At 34.5% G+C, this 21,730-nt stretch overlaps 1 protein-coding gene across 2 annotated transcripts in view; it reads right to left on the bottom strand.

Annotated features, from left to right (window-relative positions):
- The window catches only part of itsn2b (intersectin 2b), a 55,018-nt gene extending 35,009 nt beyond the window's left edge, over positions 1 to 20,009 (bottom strand). For both annotated transcript variants that reach the window (XM_073826403.1, XM_073826404.1), the window contains exons 1-15: positions 19,838 to 20,009; positions 11,916 to 11,991; positions 8,532 to 8,624; positions 8,318 to 8,381; positions 8,054 to 8,220; positions 7,109 to 7,315; positions 5,291 to 5,387; positions 5,059 to 5,201; positions 4,295 to 4,358; positions 3,250 to 3,387; positions 3,009 to 3,112; positions 2,023 to 2,285; positions 1,046 to 1,195; positions 744 to 884; positions 464 to 551 (exon numbers count right to left, since the gene is read on the bottom strand). In XM_073826403.1, coding sequence (XP_073682504.1) covers positions 464 to 551; positions 744 to 884; positions 1,046 to 1,195; positions 2,023 to 2,285; positions 3,009 to 3,112; positions 3,250 to 3,387; positions 4,295 to 4,358; positions 5,059 to 5,201; positions 5,291 to 5,387; positions 7,109 to 7,315; positions 8,054 to 8,220; positions 8,318 to 8,381; positions 8,532 to 8,624; positions 11,916 to 11,922 — 1,726 coding nt within the window. In that variant the 5' untranslated portion in view covers positions 11,923 to 11,991; positions 19,838 to 20,009. The remainder of the gene's footprint in view (positions 1 to 463; positions 552 to 743; positions 885 to 1,045; positions 1,196 to 2,022; positions 2,286 to 3,008; positions 3,113 to 3,249; positions 3,388 to 4,294; positions 4,359 to 5,058; positions 5,202 to 5,290; positions 5,388 to 7,108; positions 7,316 to 8,053; positions 8,221 to 8,317; positions 8,382 to 8,531; positions 8,625 to 11,915; positions 11,992 to 19,837) is intronic.
- Positions 20,010 to 21,730: the final 1,721 nt, after the last annotated feature.

The raw sequence follows: 21,730 nt of genomic DNA, 5'->3' as shown, positions 1-21,730 counted from the left end.
TCTTAAAACTAGACTATATAACTCACAAATGCGAGTTTATATCTTACAATTGAGGGGGAAAAAGTCTTTGCAAGATACAAACTCGCAATTGCAAGAAAAAAAGTCAGAATTGCTAGTTTATATCATGCAATTCTGACTTTATTTCTCGCAATTGTGAGTTTATATCTCGCAATACTGACTTTATAACTTGCAATTGCAAATTTATATCTCACAGCTCTGGGAAAAAATTCCGAATTGCTAATTTATGATGCAATTCTGAGAAAAAAAAAAGTCTAAATTGTGAGATGTAAACGTAATTTGGGATGTAAATGAAAGTCAGAATTGTTAGACAAAAAGTCAAAATTGCCTTTTTCTGTGGTGGAAACGGGCTTCCATACAATTCCAGATGCTTGTTTCAGAAAAAAAAATATTTAAAATAGAAATACCAAGAGGAGAAAAACGTATTTGGCCAAATGTGTCTTACTAGGAAGGTTGTTTAGACCCAGGTTGCGGAGTCTGTCATTGAGTTTTTGCTGTTCTATAGTTGACTGTCCTAACTTTCTCTTAAATTCCTGCAAAAAAAATAAAGTCGCATGCAAGTCATGATTACTGCTGTGCTCTTATGAGGCAATCCACATCTTAAATTGAGATATATATCAAGAATAAATAGAGATTTCATAGTATAAATTAATAAACAGATTTAATTTTAATCCACGAAGACACATTAATAATTCATGTGCGCTGTAGGGATTCAGCAGTCAGACCTCTAACTGTTTCTGCAGAGAGTTGATTTCTGTGATGCAGGAGTCTCTTCTCTGGTTGATCATTTCCAGCTCATTTTTATGAATTCTCTTTTTGCCTTCAGCATCTCGAAGCCTGTCAGAGATTTGCTTCTGCTTGTTGCCCTAAAAAAGAGAGATGGAAATCTTTTATCAAGCTTTGTGTCCATTTTAAAAAAGGATGAATTATAATAACAGAAAAGTGTTAAATATAAAGTCCTTGGTTTCACACAATAGGAGTCTAGATGAAAATGCAGTGGTTGATAGCATGATGTCTAGAGCCTTACAACAGCCTCCAGCTCCATCTCCAGACTCCTCTTCTTGGCTCGGAGTTTGATGATCTCCTCCTGCTCCTCACTCTTCTGGTTTAGGAGCTCCTGCTTTCTCCTCCTCTCCCACTCAAGCTGCTGCTGGCGTTCCAACTCCTTCTTAGCTGCCTGTAAGGAACATCATAGCAGTTGTTTTTTGTTTTTGAAGCAAAAATCTTTTCCTGAATCCTCTATATCTACAGTTTAAGTCAAACTTTTATGTACACCTTGCAGAATCTGCAAAATGTTCATTATTTTACCAAAATCAGAGAGATCATACAAAGTGCTGAACTGAACACGATATTATACACTAAAGACATTTCCATTTGTGTAACTTGTGTGTTTCTTTTTTTATTGATAGTTGTTCATGAGTCCGTTGTTTGTCCTGAACAGTTAAACTGCCCGCTGCACACATCCCCATTCTGTTCAAGTTTTCACCCCCTGCTCTAAATGCATTGTTTTTTGTTTTTCCTTCTGAAGCATCAGTGAGGGTTTGAACCTTCTGTAATAGTTGTATATGAGTCCCTCAGTTGTCCTCAGTGTGAAAAGATGGATCTCAAAATAATACAGTCATCATTGGAAAGGGTTCAAATACACAAAAATGCTGAAAAACCAAAGATTCTGTGGGACTTTTTCTGAAGAACAGGGACTCATGAACAACTATCACTAAAAAAAACAGTGGTGAATCATTCAGGTAACACAGTATTACGAATAAAGTGTATGTAAACTTGAACGGGGTCATTTTTATAAATTCAACTATTATTTTCTCTTGTGGACTATATGTAAACATCTTTAATGTGCAATATCTTATTCAGGTCAGAACTAAATAAAAAAAATAACATGCATTTTGTATTTCCCCCATTTATTTAGGTAAACCAGCATTTTGCAGATTCTGCAAGGTGTATGTAAACATTTGACTTTAACTGTATATAAACTTATTGTGTTATCACTCTCACCTCCTTTCTCTCCAGCTCTCGGAGTCTCTCCTCTTCTCTTTGTCTCTCCAGCTCTCTCTGTCGCTCCAGTCTGAGCTCCTCCTCCCTCTTCCTCTTCAGCTCCAGCTCTCGTGCTTCCCTCTCTCTTCTCTCCTGCTCTTCTCTGGCCTTCTGTGCCCTCCTCTCCTCTTCTCTGCGCTGCTGCTCAAGCAGGGCCTGTCGGCGCTTCTCCAGCTCAGCATTTCCCATCTCCATATTTTTCTTGAATTTATCCTCAAAAGTCACTAGATACACAGAGCACACAGTTAAAATATTACTTAGGATTTTTGTCTTGTTTCCAGCCAAAATATCTAAATATTATAGTAAAAGTTATTTTCTTGTTTTCAGAAAAAAACAAGTCAACAAGGTTTTGCTTCGAACAAGCGAAATAATCTGCCAAAGGGGTAAGCAAAAAAATCTTATTTCAAACAAAAATCAAGATTATTTTTCTTACCCCATTAGCAGATTCTTTTGCTTGTTTCAAGCAAAAACGCACTTAATTTTGACTTTTTTTTTCTGAAAACAAGAACAATTTTACTTGTCCTTTTTGATATTTTTGCTAGAATCAAGACAAAAAAAATCTAAGTAAGAGAAGCATTTTTTGCAGCCCAAGCGACTATTGTGTTTGATAAATATAAACACTTCTTGGTTTTTTTTGACAATTAATACAACAACAGAATTTTTTAAGAACGGTTTAGGTGTCTAAATAATATTGAGGGAGGAAGGGAGGGATACTACACAAACAGACTGTATGCACACCTCAATGAGAGTTATTTAATATTTAGCTAATTATTTATACTATTTTTTTAAAATGTCTTTCATCAAATCAAATAATTTTACAAAACACATCTGTTTAAACCCTTTGATACCTGGTGTAAAAGTGGGAGGATGTCGTTTTATTGTTTTGTAAAAAGAAGTGAGTCAGAGATAATTGCATTATGTAATAATAGGTGTGGTGTAACCCATACAATTGTTCCTTGATTTCTGCGGAGGCTCAGACTCATAGAGGTCCTCAGCCAGGCCTGCATAGATCGAGGGAGTGGTTCCATTCACAGAGTCACTAAGCTTCCCCCTACAGGTTCATATTTATGGAGAAAAACATTGACAGAACAATGTAAGCAATTCAGATAATACTTTAAAATGCATTTTACATTCATGACCAATGTTTTGGGTCAATCAGAGATCAGGTTACAAACTAGACATCAGTACCTCAGTGAAGGGGGCACCAGATCTGTAGAGAGTGCCATAGGCAGCGGCTGACCCATTTTAGCCATGTCTACCAGATGCATGGCAAGAATAAACTCTTCAGGCTGCAGTTTACCATCCTTATTTACATCAGCAAGATTCCTGACAGAAAAACATAAAAAAACATGCCATTCAATCGAAGGTCCTTTAAAGAATCATCTCTTTCTTACCTTTTTATAATCTGAAGAACCTTCTTTCGCCACAAAGAACCTTTTGTGAAACTTCTTCTTAATGGAACCATTTAGACAAAAAAGGTTCTTCTATGGCATTGTGAAGTACCTTTATTTTTAAGAGTGTGTGTTGTTACCTAAATGATCCACAGCTGTGTTTTTTATGTGATTTTTTTTATTTATTTATTTGGATTCATGAGTCCCTTGTTTGTTTCAAACAGTTAAACTGCCCACTGTTCTTTAGAAAAATCCTTCAGGTCCCATAAAATCTTTGGGGCTTTTAATGCATGGTAAAGGTTCTTAATGCATGTTTTTTTTTTCCTTCTGAAGCATCAGTGAGCATTTGAGCCTTCTGTAATAGTTCCTTATGAGTCCCTTAATTGTTGTTAGTGTTAAAAAAAATGGATCTAAAAATCATACAAAAGAACAGCGGGCAGCTCAGGACAAACAAGGGACTCATGAACAACTATCACAAAAATAAAAACAGTCTTGGATCATTTAGGTAACAACAATATTAAGAATCAAGTGTATGTAAACTTTTGAACAGGGGTCAGTTTTATAAATTCAGCTATTATTTTCTCTTGTGGACTATATGCAAACATATTTTATATCTTATTCAGGTCAGTACAAAATAAAAAAAAAACATGCATTTTGTGGAATCCGTCATATCTTGGTAAAATAATGAACATTTTCCAGATTCTGCAGGGTTTATGTAAACTTTTGACTTCAACTATGTATTTCATCCAGCTATTTTTGAACTACCCTTGTGCAATGACATATTCCCAAAGTAAAATAAAAAAAAAGCTTTATACAAATAGCGGTGGAAGGCAAACACCTACCAGATGGCAGCTAGCTGAGTCTGAGTAAGCATTGTTGTAGACATTGCAGTTCTCACTTGAGGACCTGCAGAAATAAAATTTTAAAAATTAAGGGGGAAAAATAACTTATATTGATACAAAAAAAAAGATATTGACCAATTAAAAATATTCCAGGGAGGAAAGTCTTTTTTTTACTGCTGTTTGTTTACAACCAGCTAGTTGATACTGTTGCTGTACTAAAATAACTGGTCTGACTGGAGCTGGTTGATATTCCCAGTGTCACAATGCTGGAATCCTCCTAAACCATTAACACATTACAACATCTAGAAACTCTTCTCACAACGAATAATGAGCACCGTTCTCAAATTATGTGTCACAAAACAGCTTGCACCTGAGATGCAGGCAGTGGGCTTATATTTAATACCATAAGCCTGTGAAATAAACCTCACAAAGTCATGTTTTTCCCACTTCCTCATTCTTTAAATTTTCTAGTACGTGTGTCTTTGTCATGAGGCATGTAAGTGATATAGTCAAGTGCTTTGCAGATGAGCCACATGGGTGTGGATTGCCATCCTACTGTTCTACTAGCCTTCAGCTGAAGTCTCTACAACCTGTATTAACCGTAAAATCATGGGATTATCACAGTAATCACAGTGGCATTTTCAAAAATTTGTCCCTAGGCATCATTAAAGAGAACCTATGATAAGTTAGTGCAATCCGTTTGGCAATTGCTTGCACACTAGTAAGACAACCATTTTCTTTGAAAATCATTTATAATTAAGTACCTGTTAGAAAACCAATCATTTGCTTGTCCAGGCTGTTAAACTGCTGCCTGTATTTGAGTCGTGATGCCTGTGGGACGGCCCAATCAGAAGGGCTGCCTTTAGGAGAGTTGCTGGCCAATGATATGGAGGGGGAGGAGTTTGAGCTGTGGACATAAGCACACAAGTCACTTTGTTTGCAGATAGTATCATGTACACAGTCAGTGGATTAATTATATACTGTTTCGGTCCTGACCTGCTTGAGCCCAGGTCCAGCAAAGATGGGGTCTTGTTCATCTGGGTGGCAGAGAAGCCCAGTGGAGAAGAGGAAAAGGAACTTGACAAGGGGAGAGCTATGGATAAAAACACAAACAAACAAATCATGCACAAGAATATAAGTGGCAAAGTCATCATTTTGTGAGGTTTTAGGCATAAAGAGCTGCTTGTTAAATCAACATATAGCTTAGACTTATAGGTACAAGCTGAGCTAGTCCTGACACAGGAAGACTGAAGAAGAGAAAATGCTGACTGCAGTAAGGGCAAAAGAGATGGGTATCATTTCACCTTTGGCACAGTGTACATTCACAATGACGCAACAACTGTTATTCAAAAGTATAGGGTCGGTAAGATTTTTGGAAGTTATGGTCATACCAAGACTGCATTTTCAATAAAAAAAAGCAACAGTGATGTGAAATATTATTACAATTTAAAATAAATGTTACGTAATTTACATTAATACTATTAATGTTGAACACAGTTGTGCTGCTTAATAATTTTGTGGAAACCATGATAGTTTTTTCAGGGTTCTTTGATAAATAGAAAATTTAAAATCAACAGCATTTTTTTTTGAATTTTTAATTTTTAATCACATTATAATTTTTTGCTATTACCTTTAAACAATTTATTGCATCCTTGCTGAATTAATATATGTATATTTTTTCATTCTTACTGATTCTAAACAGTTTAGTATGGAAACCCATTTCTGCCACTAACATAAATTTTAAAGAAAGTATTTGCAGCTTTTTATCTCAAAATTCTGACTTTTCTTCGTGAGTTGAGAAGTCAGAACTGCAAGACTTTTTGTGTCAGAATTGCATGATATAAACTAGCAATTCTGAGAAAAAGAGTCACAAATGTGAGTTTATAATTTCTTAGAATTATGACTTTATTTGTCAGAATTGCAAGTTTGTATCACGCAGTTCAAAGTAAAAAAAAATCTGCGAGTCTGTATCATGCAATTCAGAGAAAAAGGAAAAAAGTCAGCCTTTTGGAAAACTGCAAGCCTTTTGTCAGAATTGAATGATATAAACTCGTGATTCTGAGAAAAAGAGTCATAATTGTGAGTTTATTTCTCCCAATTCTGACTTCATTTCCTATAATTGCAACTTTATTTGTCAGAACTGTGAGTTTGTATCACGCAACTCAGAGAAAAAAAAAAGTCAGAACTGCAAGATTGTATCGCGCATTTCTGAGAAGAAAAAGAAAAGGTAAGAACTGTGAGTTTGAATCGTGCAATTCAGAGTAAAAAAAGTCAGAACTGCAAGTTTTTATCGTGCAATTCTAAGAAAAAAAGTCAGAACTGTGAGTTTGTATCACGCAATTCAAAGTAAAAAAGGTCAGAACTGCCCGTTTGTATCGCGCAATTCTGAGAAGAAAAAGAAAGTCAGAATTCTGGGTTTGTATCGTGCAATTCAGAGTTAAAAGTCAGAATTGCAAGTTTGTATCATGCAAGTCCGAGAAAAAAGTGAGAACAGCAAGTTTGTATCGTGCAATTCTGAGAAAAAAGGTCAGAATTGCGAGTTTGTATCACACAATTCTGTGAGATGTAAATTCGCAATTGCAAGAAAAAAAAAAAAGTCAAAATTGTGAGATAAAAACTTGCAATTGCCTTTTTTTTTATTCAGTGGCAGAAACAGGCTTCCATAGTTTATTGCCATATAGCACTCATCATAATATAATTCTGGAGTGTACCATCAAAATGGACACAATTAACTGTGAACTGTCATAATCTCAAAAACAAATGGCATAATTTCAGTAGATTCAAGCTTCACTGCATGTGTGGACGTTCTCTTACTGGAAGTGAGAGGGATGGGGGTTGGCTGTAGAATGGCAATAGGTCCATTAGGCAGGGCTGGAGTGCTGATGGTGGGCATCACTGGCACCGACAGACCTGTGCCCATCATGGGAGTCAAACCCGGCATGGGGCTCATGGTGGACATTGGTATAGGGGTCAGAAGGGGCACGCTGGGCATCATGGGTACATTTGGCATAGCTCCCATTCCTGCAAAATCACAAGAGCATTTTCAAACAAACATACCTGGACAACAAGACAACAAAATACATGTAAGTAAATGATAAATGATAAGGCCTCATTAGTTTAACACCAGAAAAATCTATTTTTTGCAAATATAAAAATAAAGCTGACAAGCTGAAGACATGTTTCTCTTGTACACTTTGAAGGTCGTGGTTTCAGCCATCTGTTCAACATTACAACTCAACTGTATCTTGTGGCCATCAAGCTGTGCACCTGCTGTCACAAGAAGGACTTTCAAGAGAATTGAGGTCTTACTAGCAAATGGGGAAGTATTTTTTTGACACTTACAGTATTTTGCTTTTTTTTTTTTTACATTGGCTAAAACTAAAATCTACATATAAATGTTAATCAAGTGGTCTTTTTCAATCAAAACCAGTCGTAACCTAACAATAAACTGCTACTGTACCTTTAAAATTAAATGACCTCTACATAACTGACCTCCATTCAATGCTGGCCAGATAGCTAAACACTGAATATTGATGTTTGAGCTGCATTCATGTGTGACTGTGGCTGTTCATGGTGGCAAGGGAAATTCCTGTTCTGTGTTGTACTTACTAAGGATAACAATTATATTAACATTAATAATCTGTCATTACAACAATAAACGGTGTATTGATTCACATTAATGCTAGTGCAAGAGTGTTATAATCTCTATGTCCTCTCAGATCACTGGTCTGCTGGTTATAGTGTAGTTTGGCAGCATACCGAGAGGTGTTGCTGGCATGGTTGGAGCTGGCACAGGTGGCTGCTTCATGATGATGGGCAGAGCTGTAGGAAGATTCTGTCCCTGGAGTTTCATCTTGATCAGCTTCATGGCTATAGAAAACTCCAGCCGGTCCATCCTACCATCTTTATTCATATCAGCCAGGGTCCTGATAAAAACAAACAAACAGACAAGCAATCAGAGCAAGAGCTCCTCTATTCATTTTTTTTTTTTTTTTTAGATTGTCTATGGTCAAGATTTCTTACCAGATCTCAGCTAGCACAGACTGGGGAAGCCCTGACTGAATGAAGAAGTTTCGTGCTTTCTCCCCTTTACACAAAAAATGATATAAATTGTTAATGAAGTAAAATAAAAATAAAAAATAAAATATACTTTTTGCATGTTTATACAAATTTTTAAATAAATAAAAAATAATATTATAATTCTAACAATAAAGAAGGTTTTTTTAACATCACATACCCGTAACAAAGCCCTGTATGGGCGAGAGGGTGTCAAACTTCTGATCATGTTTGTCCCTCTCCTCTGGGGTTATAGCCCAAATACTCCGACCACCTTGAAAGAAAGGTAGAAAAACAGAATGAGGGATGAAGGAAAGAGAAAGACATAAGCAAAAGCAATAAACTGCAAATAATGTAGGTGGATTTAATATTCTATTATCAGCAGGTACATTTGAAAACACAGTTTTAATCAAGCTACGGTGGGATTTTGCATACACTGCAAAAACTGCTTTTCTTACGTAGATTCTTTGTCTTCTTTCCAGCCAAAATATCTAAAAAAAATCTTGAATCAGGAAGGATTTTCTAGACAAGTAAAAATTATCATCTTGTTTTTAGTGAAAAGTCAAAATTAAGTGAATTTTTGCTTAAAACAAGCATAATAATCTGCCAATGGGGTAAGAAAAAAAATCTTATTTCAAGCAGACAACTAGATTATTTTTCTTACCCCATTGGCAGATTATTTTGCTTGTTTTAAGCAAAAACTCACCTAATTTTGACTTGTTTTTACTAAAAACAAGACACAAATTTATGCTTGTCTAGAAAATCCTTCCTGATTCAAGAATTTTTAGATATTTTGGCTGGAAACAAGACAAAAAAATCTAAGAAAAGCATTTTTTGCAGTGTAGTCAGGCTGTTTGAATGATATACATGGTACATTACTTCTGTCTTTCGGCGCAAAGTCACTATATTAAGATTTAAAATTAAAATGTTAAAATTAAATTTTAAAAAGACAAAATAAAATTTAACTTTTAAAGTCTGTGTAAATGCACTTAGTGTCAACCTGATATTTACTGAAATTAGTTTTAAGTCAGCTTAAAGGAGAAGTTCGCTTCTAGAACAAAAATTTACAGATAATTTACTCACCCCCTCGTCATCCAAGATGTTCATGTCTTTCTTTCTTTAGTTGTAAAGACATTAATAAAGATTTCAGATGTTTCAATCACCCTGTTTTTATGTGCATGTTAAAGTATTGCATTGGTGTATTGCAAAGTATTGCAAATAAGTGATGCAATCATGGAAATGCCACATTTTGAATAAAAATCCCTCAATTCGCAAAAATGTTTTTACGCTCGCTTGAGGTAGTTTTTACCTTGTGTGAAAAAGGGTTAATGCAAATAATGGGAGATGGAAGCGCATTTGTCAAATAAATTCCTCTGTACGCATAAAAAAGTGACTTTGTGCTATGCTATGGGACAGCAAAACCTGACTAACCAGCGGACCGATCTTGTTCCACAGCATCTAAAAATGTTGCTATGGTCATTCTAAAATGCCAGAGCATAAAATTTCTAATTGCCCCCCGGGAACTGTCTTACACAACTGCATTCCCAAACAGCAGGCATCCATCTCCAAAAGCAACAACAGGCACAATATTTATATATGAAAATTATTATATTCAGTGGCTTCTCCTACTTTATTAGTGATATATAGTGGCAGTTTATCAGGATGTGATAATTTTCTTCTCTTTGACTTGTTGGTTGAAAACGGAGCTCACTCATTAATGTTTTATGCAATATTTAAAATTTTCGCACAACTTAAAATACGTAACTTTGGATGAAAACCCAGAGTTTGAACCTCCAAAATGCAGTTTAAATGCAGCTTCAAAGGGCTTGTCTAGCTTTGTTTGTACTCTGTGTATTCCGGTTCAAGACAGTTAGGGTAGGTCACAAAAGTCCCATCTCATTTTCTCCTTTAACTTTAAAATCATCTTATATCGCTGGCTGCCGAAGTACTGACCCAGTGTTTACAAAGTAAATGTCCAAAGATCAAAAACCCGTTACCGAAAAAAAAAAAAAAGTAAATCAGCGATGTAGGATGATTTTGAAGTTGGAGAAGAAAATGAGATGGGAGTTTTCTGACATACCCTAACTGTCTTGAACTGGAATACACAGAGCACACACAGAGCTAGTCAAGACAAGCATTTGAGGTTAAAAAGTATATAAATAGTAATTTATTTATTTTTTAGAAAAAAACCTGATCGTTTCGCTAGATAAGACCCTTCTTCCATGGCTGGGATCGTTTAGAGCCATTTGAAGCTGCATTTAAACTGCATTTTGGAAGTCCACTATATGGAGATAATTCCTGAAAAGTTTTTTCCCCTTTAAAAAAAAAAGAAAAAATTCTCATCAACTGCACGGACATCTTGATTGACAAGGGAGTGAGTAAATTATCTGTAAATATTTGTTAAATCTCCGTTAAAGCAGCAGTAGAAATAATATACTTTTGGAGTTCAAAGCCGGAATATATTGATTCAAAACTACAAATGTGTTTTATTAACTATAAATGTTTTTCTATGTGCGTTTTTTTTTTATAACAAAATCACTTTTAAATTAAAATCATTTTTATTTAGTCATTTTACGTGACAAACTAAAGAGGAAACGAGTTTTAAATTTCTACATAACAAGTAAAATTTATTCCATTTTAACCATTTCTTTATAAAAAAAAGCACTTTTTCTGTATTTTACAAAATAATCACCACCAATCGTACTTATCTGCACAGCGAGATGCAGATTTTAATTGACAAAATTTTAAACTAAAATCTTTTTGTCATTTTACATGACAATCTAAAGAGAAAATAAAAGTTTTACAAATGAATCACCACCAATTGTATTTTTTTATAAAAACAATAGTGAGCTGTCATTTTAAATGACAAAATAAAGAGGATATGACATCATTTGAGGAGCCAAGTTCAAAAGTTGGCCAGTTTTACTGTCATTAAATAATAATAGCTACTAAGTCACTAAGTTTCTTTTGACTTATGAATGCATCAAAAACAGAAAGAAACAGCCATCTTGGGCTGAAATTGTTTGAATATCCTACCATATTAATTTTCATTCACTCATATATTTATTAAAACAACCATTCGCCAAAGGAAAGGCAAACATTCCACAGAATGTCTTATAAAACTAACTTTTAGTAAACAACATCCTTTGAAACATTTCTAGGTTGGCCCGATCATCCTATTCAAATGTACAGCTACTCAGAAAGTATATTCAAAATCTATATTTTTAACAAACACAAGTTAGTAATCAAATAAACAAAATCAATAAGCAGTGGCGTGTCAGTGTGACAGATGGACTGCTGACAGGCAGAAATCAAAGCGGATGGTCAGAGCTGCTAGTGTGAGCGATGCATGCTGCAGTGTGTGAAAGCAGCATAGCACCTGCACACACACCGCAAATATGAAAGAGACGTGATAAATAGAAAAGACTCATGTTCTAGTCCATTTATGAGGCTAAAGGTCCTCTGTGTACACACACACACACAGACAAATCCTGTTGGTTGGAACACGTGGGTAAACACACACACACACACACACACACACAGACATATAAAGCAGAGCTCTTACCATTCATGGCTGCAGGTGGCAGGGATATGAGGAGAGCGGTCCTGATCTCCTCGTCTCAGCTGGCTAGCTCAGTCATCTGCACCACACACACATACAGACAGAGAGAGAGAGAAAGAAGAAATGTCCACCCATTAATAATGCAGGCAGGGGAGTGCAGGGCTGTTGCTATCTCCATCCTGCTCTCTCAGAGTCAAAGAGAGAGAGAAGGGGATGTGTGAAGGAGAGAGGAAGGGTGAGAGGGAGGAGATGAGAGCTCCAAACTCTCCATACAAATGTTTTCAACAGAATAATGCTCTGTGTGCAAAATCCTAATAAACAATGACACTTTTATTACACCGTTTTTGACTGACTGCATCAACTCTCTAACCTAATAAGATCCGAAACTTTCAAAGCAATTAAAGCATGATCATTACTTTGGGAAGAAATACCTTGTTTGACGCTGTAAAGTCTGACATATGAAATAAGAGTCCGAAAAATCAAATAAATGAAACTTATATGTGATCCTAGACCACAAAACCAGTCAAGCGTCAATTTATTCGGAATATTATCTGAAAGCTTAATAAATAAGCTTTGATCCATTTTTTTAGGATAGGACTATATTTGGCTGAGATGCAACTATTTAAAAAAATATCTGGAATCTGAGGGTGCAAAAAAATCTAAATAAGGAGAAAATCACCTTTGAATTTGTCCAAATAACGTTTTTAGCAATGCATATTGCCAATCAAAAATTAAGAAAATTATTTGATATATTTAAGGTAGGATATTTAGATAATATCCTCATGGAACATGATATTTGCTTAATATCCTAATGATTTTTGGCATTAAAGAAAAATTGATAACTTTCACTCATACAATGTATTTTTTGCTATTGCTACAAATATAACCACGCTACTTAAGACTGGTTTTGTGGTCCAGGGACACATATTTGGTTTTTATGGCTCATACTATACAGCAGAATATGGGGCTTACACTCAAGGAGGAAAACGGTTTTATACAGTTTTTTTTCAAAGGCCAAACTGAGCAAAAATATGCAATGTGGTGCAGTTTGAAATATTTAAATGGCCAAAAATTCAGATAAAAGCCTGATGTTTCCTAATTATGTCTTAGCAAGTATAATGAAATGAAAACGTTATTTAGGTTTATCCTTGTAAGCCTGAAATTGTTTGAGGAAATCGTGTATAACTTTAATAATTTCCTAAATAATATTTCCGGTAAATGTTAGTGGTGGGGGTCAGTAATGGAAGTCAGCCAAGAACTCTGATTCACACATTAAATCAATTAGTCTGACATCATCTCTGAAGTGTGCACATGAAAAAAAACAACAAAAAAAACATCAAAATGGCAGATAATTAGATTATATATGATTGTGGTGAACTGATATGGGTACAGACAGAGAGAAATACAGATATAATGGACAACAAGCATGTATATACACAAACAGGTATATACACATCTTACACATAATGCTAAAAAAAATCATCACAGGAATAAATTAAATTTTAAATTTGTGACCCTGGACTACAAAACTAGTCATAAGGGTCCATTTTTAAAAACAGATTTATTTATCATCTGAAAGCTGAATAAATAAGCTTTAAGATAGGACAATATTTGGCCAATATACAACTATTTGAAAATCTGGAATCTGAGGGTGCAAAAAAAATTAAAAATTAAAAATTGAGAAAATCACCTTTAAAGTTGTCCAAATTAAGTTCTTAGCAATGCATATTACTAATCATTTTTTTTATATATATTTAAGGTAAGAAATTAACAAAATATCTTGAAACATGACCTATGCTTAATGTTTTAATTATTTTTAATATAAAAGAAAAAGCAATAATTTTGACCTATACAATGTATTGTTGGCTATTGCTACAAATATACCAATGCTACTTCAGACTGGCTTTAGAAAAATATGAAAATTTAAAGTTTTATATGTCCGTTAAGAAATCACTATACTATATCTTAGTATATTGGCCAATCCGAAAAGGTCCATACATCAACTTGGTTAATATATAGCACTATCACTAATCAAGACACTACTTTAAAGGTACAGTTCATCCAAAAATGAAAATTCTGTCATTAATTACTCCCCCTGTCATTCCAAACCCATAAGACCTTCACTCATCTTTGGAACACAAATTAAGATTAATTTAATTTTCAATGAAATCCGAAAGCTTTCTGACCCTGCACAGACAGCAACTACCACGTTCAAGGAAACGTTAAAATGTCTTTACTACCCAGAAAGGTAGTTAAAATAGTCCATGTGACAACAGTGGTTGTCAATTTTATGAAGCAAGAATACATTGTGAAATTACAGTTGAACCACTGATGTCATGAGGACTATTTTAAAGATGTGTCAGTTGTGCTGCTGTCCATACAGGGCCAGAAAGCTCTCGGATTATCAAAAATATTTTAATTTGTGTTCCGAAGATGAACGAAGGTCTTACGGATTTGAAACGACATGAGGATGAGTAATTAATGAAAGAATATTAATTTTTGCATAAACAGTTGTATTGTATATATCACAGGTGTCAGATCTTTAAAACCCATTACAACACGTTAAAAACAAGCAGAAAGTTGCTGACTGGAAGGGATGTGTGGCAGTATCGTGGTTGGGCTGTGGGAGCAGGTCTATAGAGGAACAGAATGCAGTCAGACAGGACAAGCTTCCAGAAAAGCGTTCGGATGGGGAATGCTTGTCATGTGTGTCATATCACTCCCTTTTCTCTCATTCTCTCCCCATCTAACACATTTAGAGAGTGACAGGTGGATTTATTTATTTGCAATAATGTCAAAGGATAACTATTGCCAAAATGAAGCCTGGGCTGTTTTTTTTTTTACTGTAAACGAGACAAACATATATCTAAAAGCATAATTACGACAATCGAGCCGTATTTGAGATTGACCGTAATTTCGTTTTGTTTTCAATATTTGTTTTGTTTTGTTTATTTGTTTGTTTTCAATAATATACCATGAAACTTTGCTCGAAGTATCGCCTGGGTCTCTACACGTGAACTCGAGCATTGAGAACATTGTTTGTGTACACAGAGTTTGCTAAAAAGAAAGGTTTTGAACAACTCACTTACACTGTTTGGGTTTCAGCTCGCAGCCGTCTTGCCAGTCAAGAAGTGTCGATCTCCGAATGCGAATGATTGGACTCCATATAGGACGAAATATTAGCCTTATATGAGGCTCTTTTTACAACTAGAAGGTTAATATTGTTTTTCACTTGCGACAAAACAACGAATTAGCCGTGCATTTATATGGAAATATGCTTTAGGAGCTATCCATCCTCGCATTCGGAGATCGACACTTCTTGACTGGCAAGACGGCCGCGAGCTGAAACCCAAACAGTGAAAGTGACTTGTTCAAAAACTTTCTTTTTAGTAAACTCTGTGTACACAATGTTCTCAAGCACCGACAGCGAGAGACTGTTTAGTATCACATCGCATGTCTTCCATGAGAAGAGAAAGGGGTGGTTGTTGCTGGTTACTGTATGATGACTGAAATCATGAAATGACCTTAAACCATTAGTAAACAAACTACAGAATATTATGTTGTCTAATACAACATAAAAACAAATACGCATTTATTCTGACAGCACTGCACAAGCTCCTTGGGTTCAAAGTCCAAAGTGCGACTACAAAAAGTAGTACTGAGGTCTTCCTGCGGGTTTCCACCAAAATAAAAGTCAGCATTCATAAATGATAGTACTGTAATTTTACTGTTGTTCTGTAAAATATAATAAAAAAGAAAAACAAAAATATTGATAATCATTATAACAGCTCTATTAATACATTTATTATCACATTCTCCTTTGCTCAGCAAGGCTGCATTAATTTGTACATAAAAAAACACATGCCTGATTCAAGAAGGGAGTGCTAAAAATGGCAAAAGAACCTTAATTTGCCAACTTGTTAATTTTAAGTTTGGTAGGCTATAATGTCTACTAGAATGTTAAAAATGTTCAGTGTTAAAAAAATATTTTTACATTGTTGTTTTGTAATAGTTTTTTCTTTGAAAATAAAGACAAAACTGTAAAAAGCAAATATTGGCTATTGAATTCATGCAATGGTGAAATACAATTGGCAAAATACATGGGGGGAAAAAAACCAAAAAAACGTGTTTGGTAATCAGCTTTCGGCCCAGTGTATAATTTTGTTTGGCTTCGGTTTCAGCCAGGAATTTTCATTTCAGTGCATGCCTAATTTAAAAAAGTATTTTATTCCTGCAATGGCAAAGCAGAATTTTCAGCATCATTACTCTAGTCTTTAATGTCACATGATCACTCAGAAATTATTGTAAAATGCTGATTTGCTAGTCAATAACAATTTATTTCATTACTATTCAAACTTCTGAACAGTGTAAATCCCTTTTAAGTGGCCCTTAAACTGCATTTCAATGAGAACACCTATATTTAAAGGGACAGTTCACCCAATTTGTCTGTGCATGTTTTTGTTTACTTTTAAAGGTTTGGTGCCCATCCACGTCCATGATAAGGACGGCAGACTGCACCGGTTTTCGTTAAAAATCTTCGTTTGTGTTTTTCTGAGGAAACAAAGTCACCTACATCTTGGATGCATTGGGGGTAAGCAGATAAACATCAAATTTTCATTTTTGGGTGAACTATCCCTTTAAATAAGAAACTAGATGCACTGCTCATCTCTCTCTCCAGTACATATAAAGTCAAAGGGAAATCAACCAAAACCAATGGTATTTCATTGTGGCTTTGCATGTTATTTGCAGCTGGGTCATATTTTGCATCATCCGATCTATAGCAAATACCCAAGGCTCAGCTCTTTAATATGAAAGCAAAAATTTATTTCCACTACATTATCATGTGCTTGTAAATGACTAATTTCAGTAACGAGTTACTGTATGAATTCTTTGGAAATGCTGAGGCACTGACAAAGCACAATGCAACTGTGTCATTCTACCTCTGCTTGCTTTATATTACTGACGTGAGAGCTGCAAAGATAGACTGTGAGGTCATAGCTGGGCACGTCCCACCACCTCCTGCCTCCACCCTGTGTATGATTTAACAACCACAAAGGAACGAAGGAAGTGGGAGGAAGGCAAAAACGAAACAGGATGTCGACAGGTCTCAAACAATGTTGTACAAATGCTCGGGACCCACGGCCTTGTGGTCGGATGGGACGTTAAGCCACATTAAGGCCAACAAACCCTGTCTGTGTGCCCGACCTTTCACTTTTGTGCTTGCCACTGAATTCTCAGTTCTCGTAAAATGAAAGCATTGATTGTGAGAGCGCAGAGCCTTGATCGTGAAAGAAAAAATAAAAACATCTCTGGCAATATTTCCAGAGATGCTGAGGGTGGTTGGTACCAATACTGTTGTTGAATTATATTTGCATTCACTGGTCGATTTAGTTTTTTTAGGATTATTGAATGCAATCTTATTGACTGAAATAAGCTCTTTCACATTCTGAGAAATGTTGTCTGATGGCTTTATGTGCAGAAGGTTATGCAGGTCACATTAGTGAAGCCTGAACAAACAGACAGACAGCTGTCAAGACACTTTACATAAACATCACACTACTAACACGTCACTGGACCTTCTCAAAGATACATAAGGGCTCAACAAGGAGTCCATAGTTCACCTTTTTCCTTGCCCTGACAAAAAAAGAGCCATTTTTGGCCAGTGTAATTTTAATACATATATATTTTGGTATTATATATTTATATACCATTTTAGTATTTATTAATATTTTGAATTTGCTGTTATTTTTATATTTCCATTTTAATTTTTAAGTAAATAAGCATATGCACTTTTGCAAAATTTATTAGTTCTTGATTTTTATAAATCTATTTTGCTTTAAATACTTAAATTAGAATTTTAAATATTACTTAATTTATTTGCGTGACAATGCACCACGAATCTAGTCATAATGGTAAATTTTTCACAATTGAGAGTTATAAATAAACAAGATAAATGCGCTTTCTATTGATGTATGGTTTGTTAGGACAATATTTGGTCGAGATATTTGTAAATCTGGAAACTGAGGATGCAAAAAAATCGAAATATTGAGAAAATCGCCTCTAAAATTGTCCAAATTAAGTTCTTAGCATTGCATATCACTAACCAAAAATTAGGTTTTGCTAGGAAATTTACAAAATATCTTCATGGAACATGACCTTTACTAAATATCCTAATGATTTTTGGCAAGAAAAATGGATCATTTTGACCCATACAATGTATTTTTGGCTTTTGCTGCAAACACTGCAGGTACAGGCTCACATTTTTATTTCAGTTTTAGTCATTTTAGTACTTCAAATTATTTTACTTTAGTTAGTTGCAAACATTTCTAATTTAGTTTAGGTTTTTATCTCTTTTTATCCAAGTTTTTAACAATTTAAGTTTTAGATAACAATAAAGGCACTGTTTTAACAACATACGTGCCACAATAAAATATATTTTCCATTAACCGTTCAAATAGTATACAATTAAAAAAAAATGGTTTGGTAATCATTTTCTAATCTTGATTCTTTCAACATTATCAGAGGTCATTCTCAGTTTCAACAAATCCTCATCTATGTTACAGAGCTAGATAACTTTAATTTGGTTACATAATGCATTTAAATCAGTACAAGTTCGCAGTGCATTAAAACATGCACTTGATCAACAAATGCAATACAGAGTGTCACACTGGTTTGAGGCAAATATTTAGAAGCAAATATTTTTTCCAGGTTGTAACCGAATCATTTGGCCAGTGGCTCTAACACAATAACACTGACAGAATGGATCGGTTCATTAGTCTGCTTAGATAACATGAGCTGTTTTGAGCATTTGTGATGAAGGGCAGATATCTCCAAGCTAGGAAGATAAGCATGAAAAATACACATGATCTTGACAACTGCTACACAATAAGTTTCTAACCGAACATAACATATGAATTAGAAATTTAGTAGATCCTAAAGTTTAGTATAAATGCTGTGGTTAACCTTACGGAATACAGCTGTGACCATTCACCTGAAAATAGAGGACAAAAATCATTGTGTCATTATGGTTTGACGAGTCATTCTCCTTCACGGACCCGCGGCCTGCAAGGACATTTCCTTTAAGACTCAAAAGAAATCAACTACATTACGGTTAACTTCAAAGAGACTTAATTCAAAGCCATAACTTTTACAATGTTATGTAATGTTATATAATGTTTACAGAACAGAGCGACAGCTCTTACTAAGAGAGCCAGGTGCCTAAACTGATCAATGTGATTTCCAATCTATAGCACAACAGAGATGTTCCCATCTTTTTTGTTCTATAGATTCTCTCTCCAAAAAACAATAGGAAAACAATAGAAAACCAATGAAAGGTTCAGAAACACTGACCACAGACATGGGCCCTAATGGCCAAAAATGTTGTCTAGGTAGACAACACAGTAAGTTTTGAAACACAACCAGCAGCAGCAGCATCATCTATTAGATCATTTTGCACGTATGAATCACTGTAGCATTATGATAACACATACAAAAGCGAATAAATCTCACTTAAAGGGGTTTTGTTCACTTCACTAGACATTGTATACTGCTTATAGCGCTTCATATCTGTGGGTGAAAGGCAGACAGACGAGTTTGGCACTCGTTTGGCAGGTTTGTGTGAAGAAAGTATGCTCGAAAGCACTTTGAATCAAGTCTTTTAGATGAAATGACAAATATGAGCTGTAATATTTGTAATATGAAGCTTTGAAGGACTTGTGAAGAGTGTGAAACTGGACACTTTTTCCAACTCATCACACAACTGCTATAAACCAAATGATAACCGCCAGAAAATGCTTTAACGTTAACGTTACATGTAACGTAAACAGTTTGCGTTTAGTTAGTACTGTAACTAGCTGTAAACTGTGATTAAAGCATATAACAATAAAAAGAGCAGACATTTGAGTAGTATTACAGGAGGTACTCACATTACACAACAGCATTATTGACTTGGCGAAATCTCCTGGGAGGAAAACTTATCCTTTTCCATTGTCCTCTGAATTAACGTGATGACAATCGGCTCTCAGGATTTCTTTAAAGAATTTTCTGCAGTGTTTTATTGAGAATCTTTGACAACCTGTTGCTGTACGGCGCTGTCAGACAAACAACATGGCTGACTCGGGACGTGCGCGAGCGCTGAGCGCAGAAGAGCCTTTAAGAGCTGATGGGAGGGGCTGAGTGTGTTTCAATGAAATGCTGAGACTGACACACTGCTGCCCCCTCACTATCTACAAAACATCACACTATATCGTTGCTAAGGCCCATTTCTATCTATCTATCTATCTATCTATCTATCTATCTATCTATCTATCTATCTATCTATCTATCTATCTATCTATCTATCTACAAGTTTGGGATCAGTCAATTGTTTTATGTTTTTTTTAAAGAATTATTTTATGCTCATCAAGGCTGTATTTACTTGATCAAAAATTCAGAAAAAAAGTAATATTGTAAAATTAAATGCTTAATATATTTTGGAACCTGTGATTATATATGTGACCCTGGACCACAAAACCAGTCTTAAGTCGCTGGGGTATATTTGTAGCAATAGCCAAAAATACATTGTATGGGTCAAAATTATTGATTTTTCTTTTATGTCAAAAATCATTAGGAAATTAAGTAAAGATCATGTTACATTAAGATTTTTTTGTAAAATTCCTACTGTAAACCTATCAAAATGTAATTTTTGATTAGTAATATGCATTGTTAAGAACTTAATTTGGACAACTTTAAAGGTGATTTTCTCAGTATTTTGATTTTTTTGCACCCTTAGATTTCAGATTTTCAAATAGATGTATCTCGGCCAAATATTGTCCTATCATAACAAACCATACACCAATAGAAAGCTTATTTATTGAGCTTTCATATGATGTATATATCTCAGTTTTGTCAAATTTTACCTTATGACTGGTTTTGTGGTCCAGGGTCACATATATATATATATTTTTTTTTTTAATCTGTCTGTCTGTCTGTTTACACGAAGTTTGGGATCAGTAAGATTTTTAATGTTCTTTAAAGAATTATACTCATCAAGGCTGCATTTACTTGATCAAAAATATATTTTTTTAATTTATTATTAAAATTGAAAATAATGGTTTTCTATTTTAATATATATTAAAATGTAATTTATTCCTGTGATGCAAAGCTACATTTTCAGCATCATTACTCCAGTCTTCAGTGTCACATGATCCTTCAGAAATCATTCTAATATGCAAAATTTTTTACTTTTATTATAATACTGGAAACAGTTGTGCTGCTTAAAGTTTTTTGAAACCTGTGATTCTTTTTTTAGGATTCTTTGATAAATAAAAAGTTTTTTTTTTTCCTAACGATACAAGTTTTTGCTATCACATTTTATAAATTTAATACATTTTTGGTGAATAGAAGTATTAATTTCTTTCAAAACAGAAAGAATAAGAATTTACTGACCACAAACTTTTAAATGGTAGGCCTAATTGATATTGTTAAAAGTTCTTTTTAACATTTTTTTAAATTTAGTTTTAGCACAACTGTATTCAACATTGTTGATTTCTGAATGATCATGTGATATGAAGACTGGAGTAATAAAGCATTGCCTTACAGGAATAAATTACATTTTAAAATATATTCACATTGAAAACAGATATTTTGCAGATTTAAAAAAAAATAAAAAATCACAATATTACAGTTTTTTTGGATTTTTGATAAAATAAATGCAGCCTTGATGAGAATAAGAAATGTAAAAAAAAAAAAAAAATAAAAAAAAAATGTTAAAAATCTTACTGATCCCAAACCTTTGAGAATACATATTGTCAGAAAGGTCTAAGTCTCAAGATTCCATA

The sequence above is a fragment of the Garra rufa genome, chromosome 21 (assembly GCF_049309525.1).
Source record: "Garra rufa chromosome 21, GarRuf1.0, whole genome shotgun sequence".
Classification (NCBI taxonomy): domain Eukaryota; kingdom Metazoa; phylum Chordata; class Actinopteri; order Cypriniformes; family Cyprinidae; genus Garra; species Garra rufa.
Note: the sequence above shows the minus strand (reverse complement) of the source record. Positions and strands in the feature narration are given on the sequence as shown.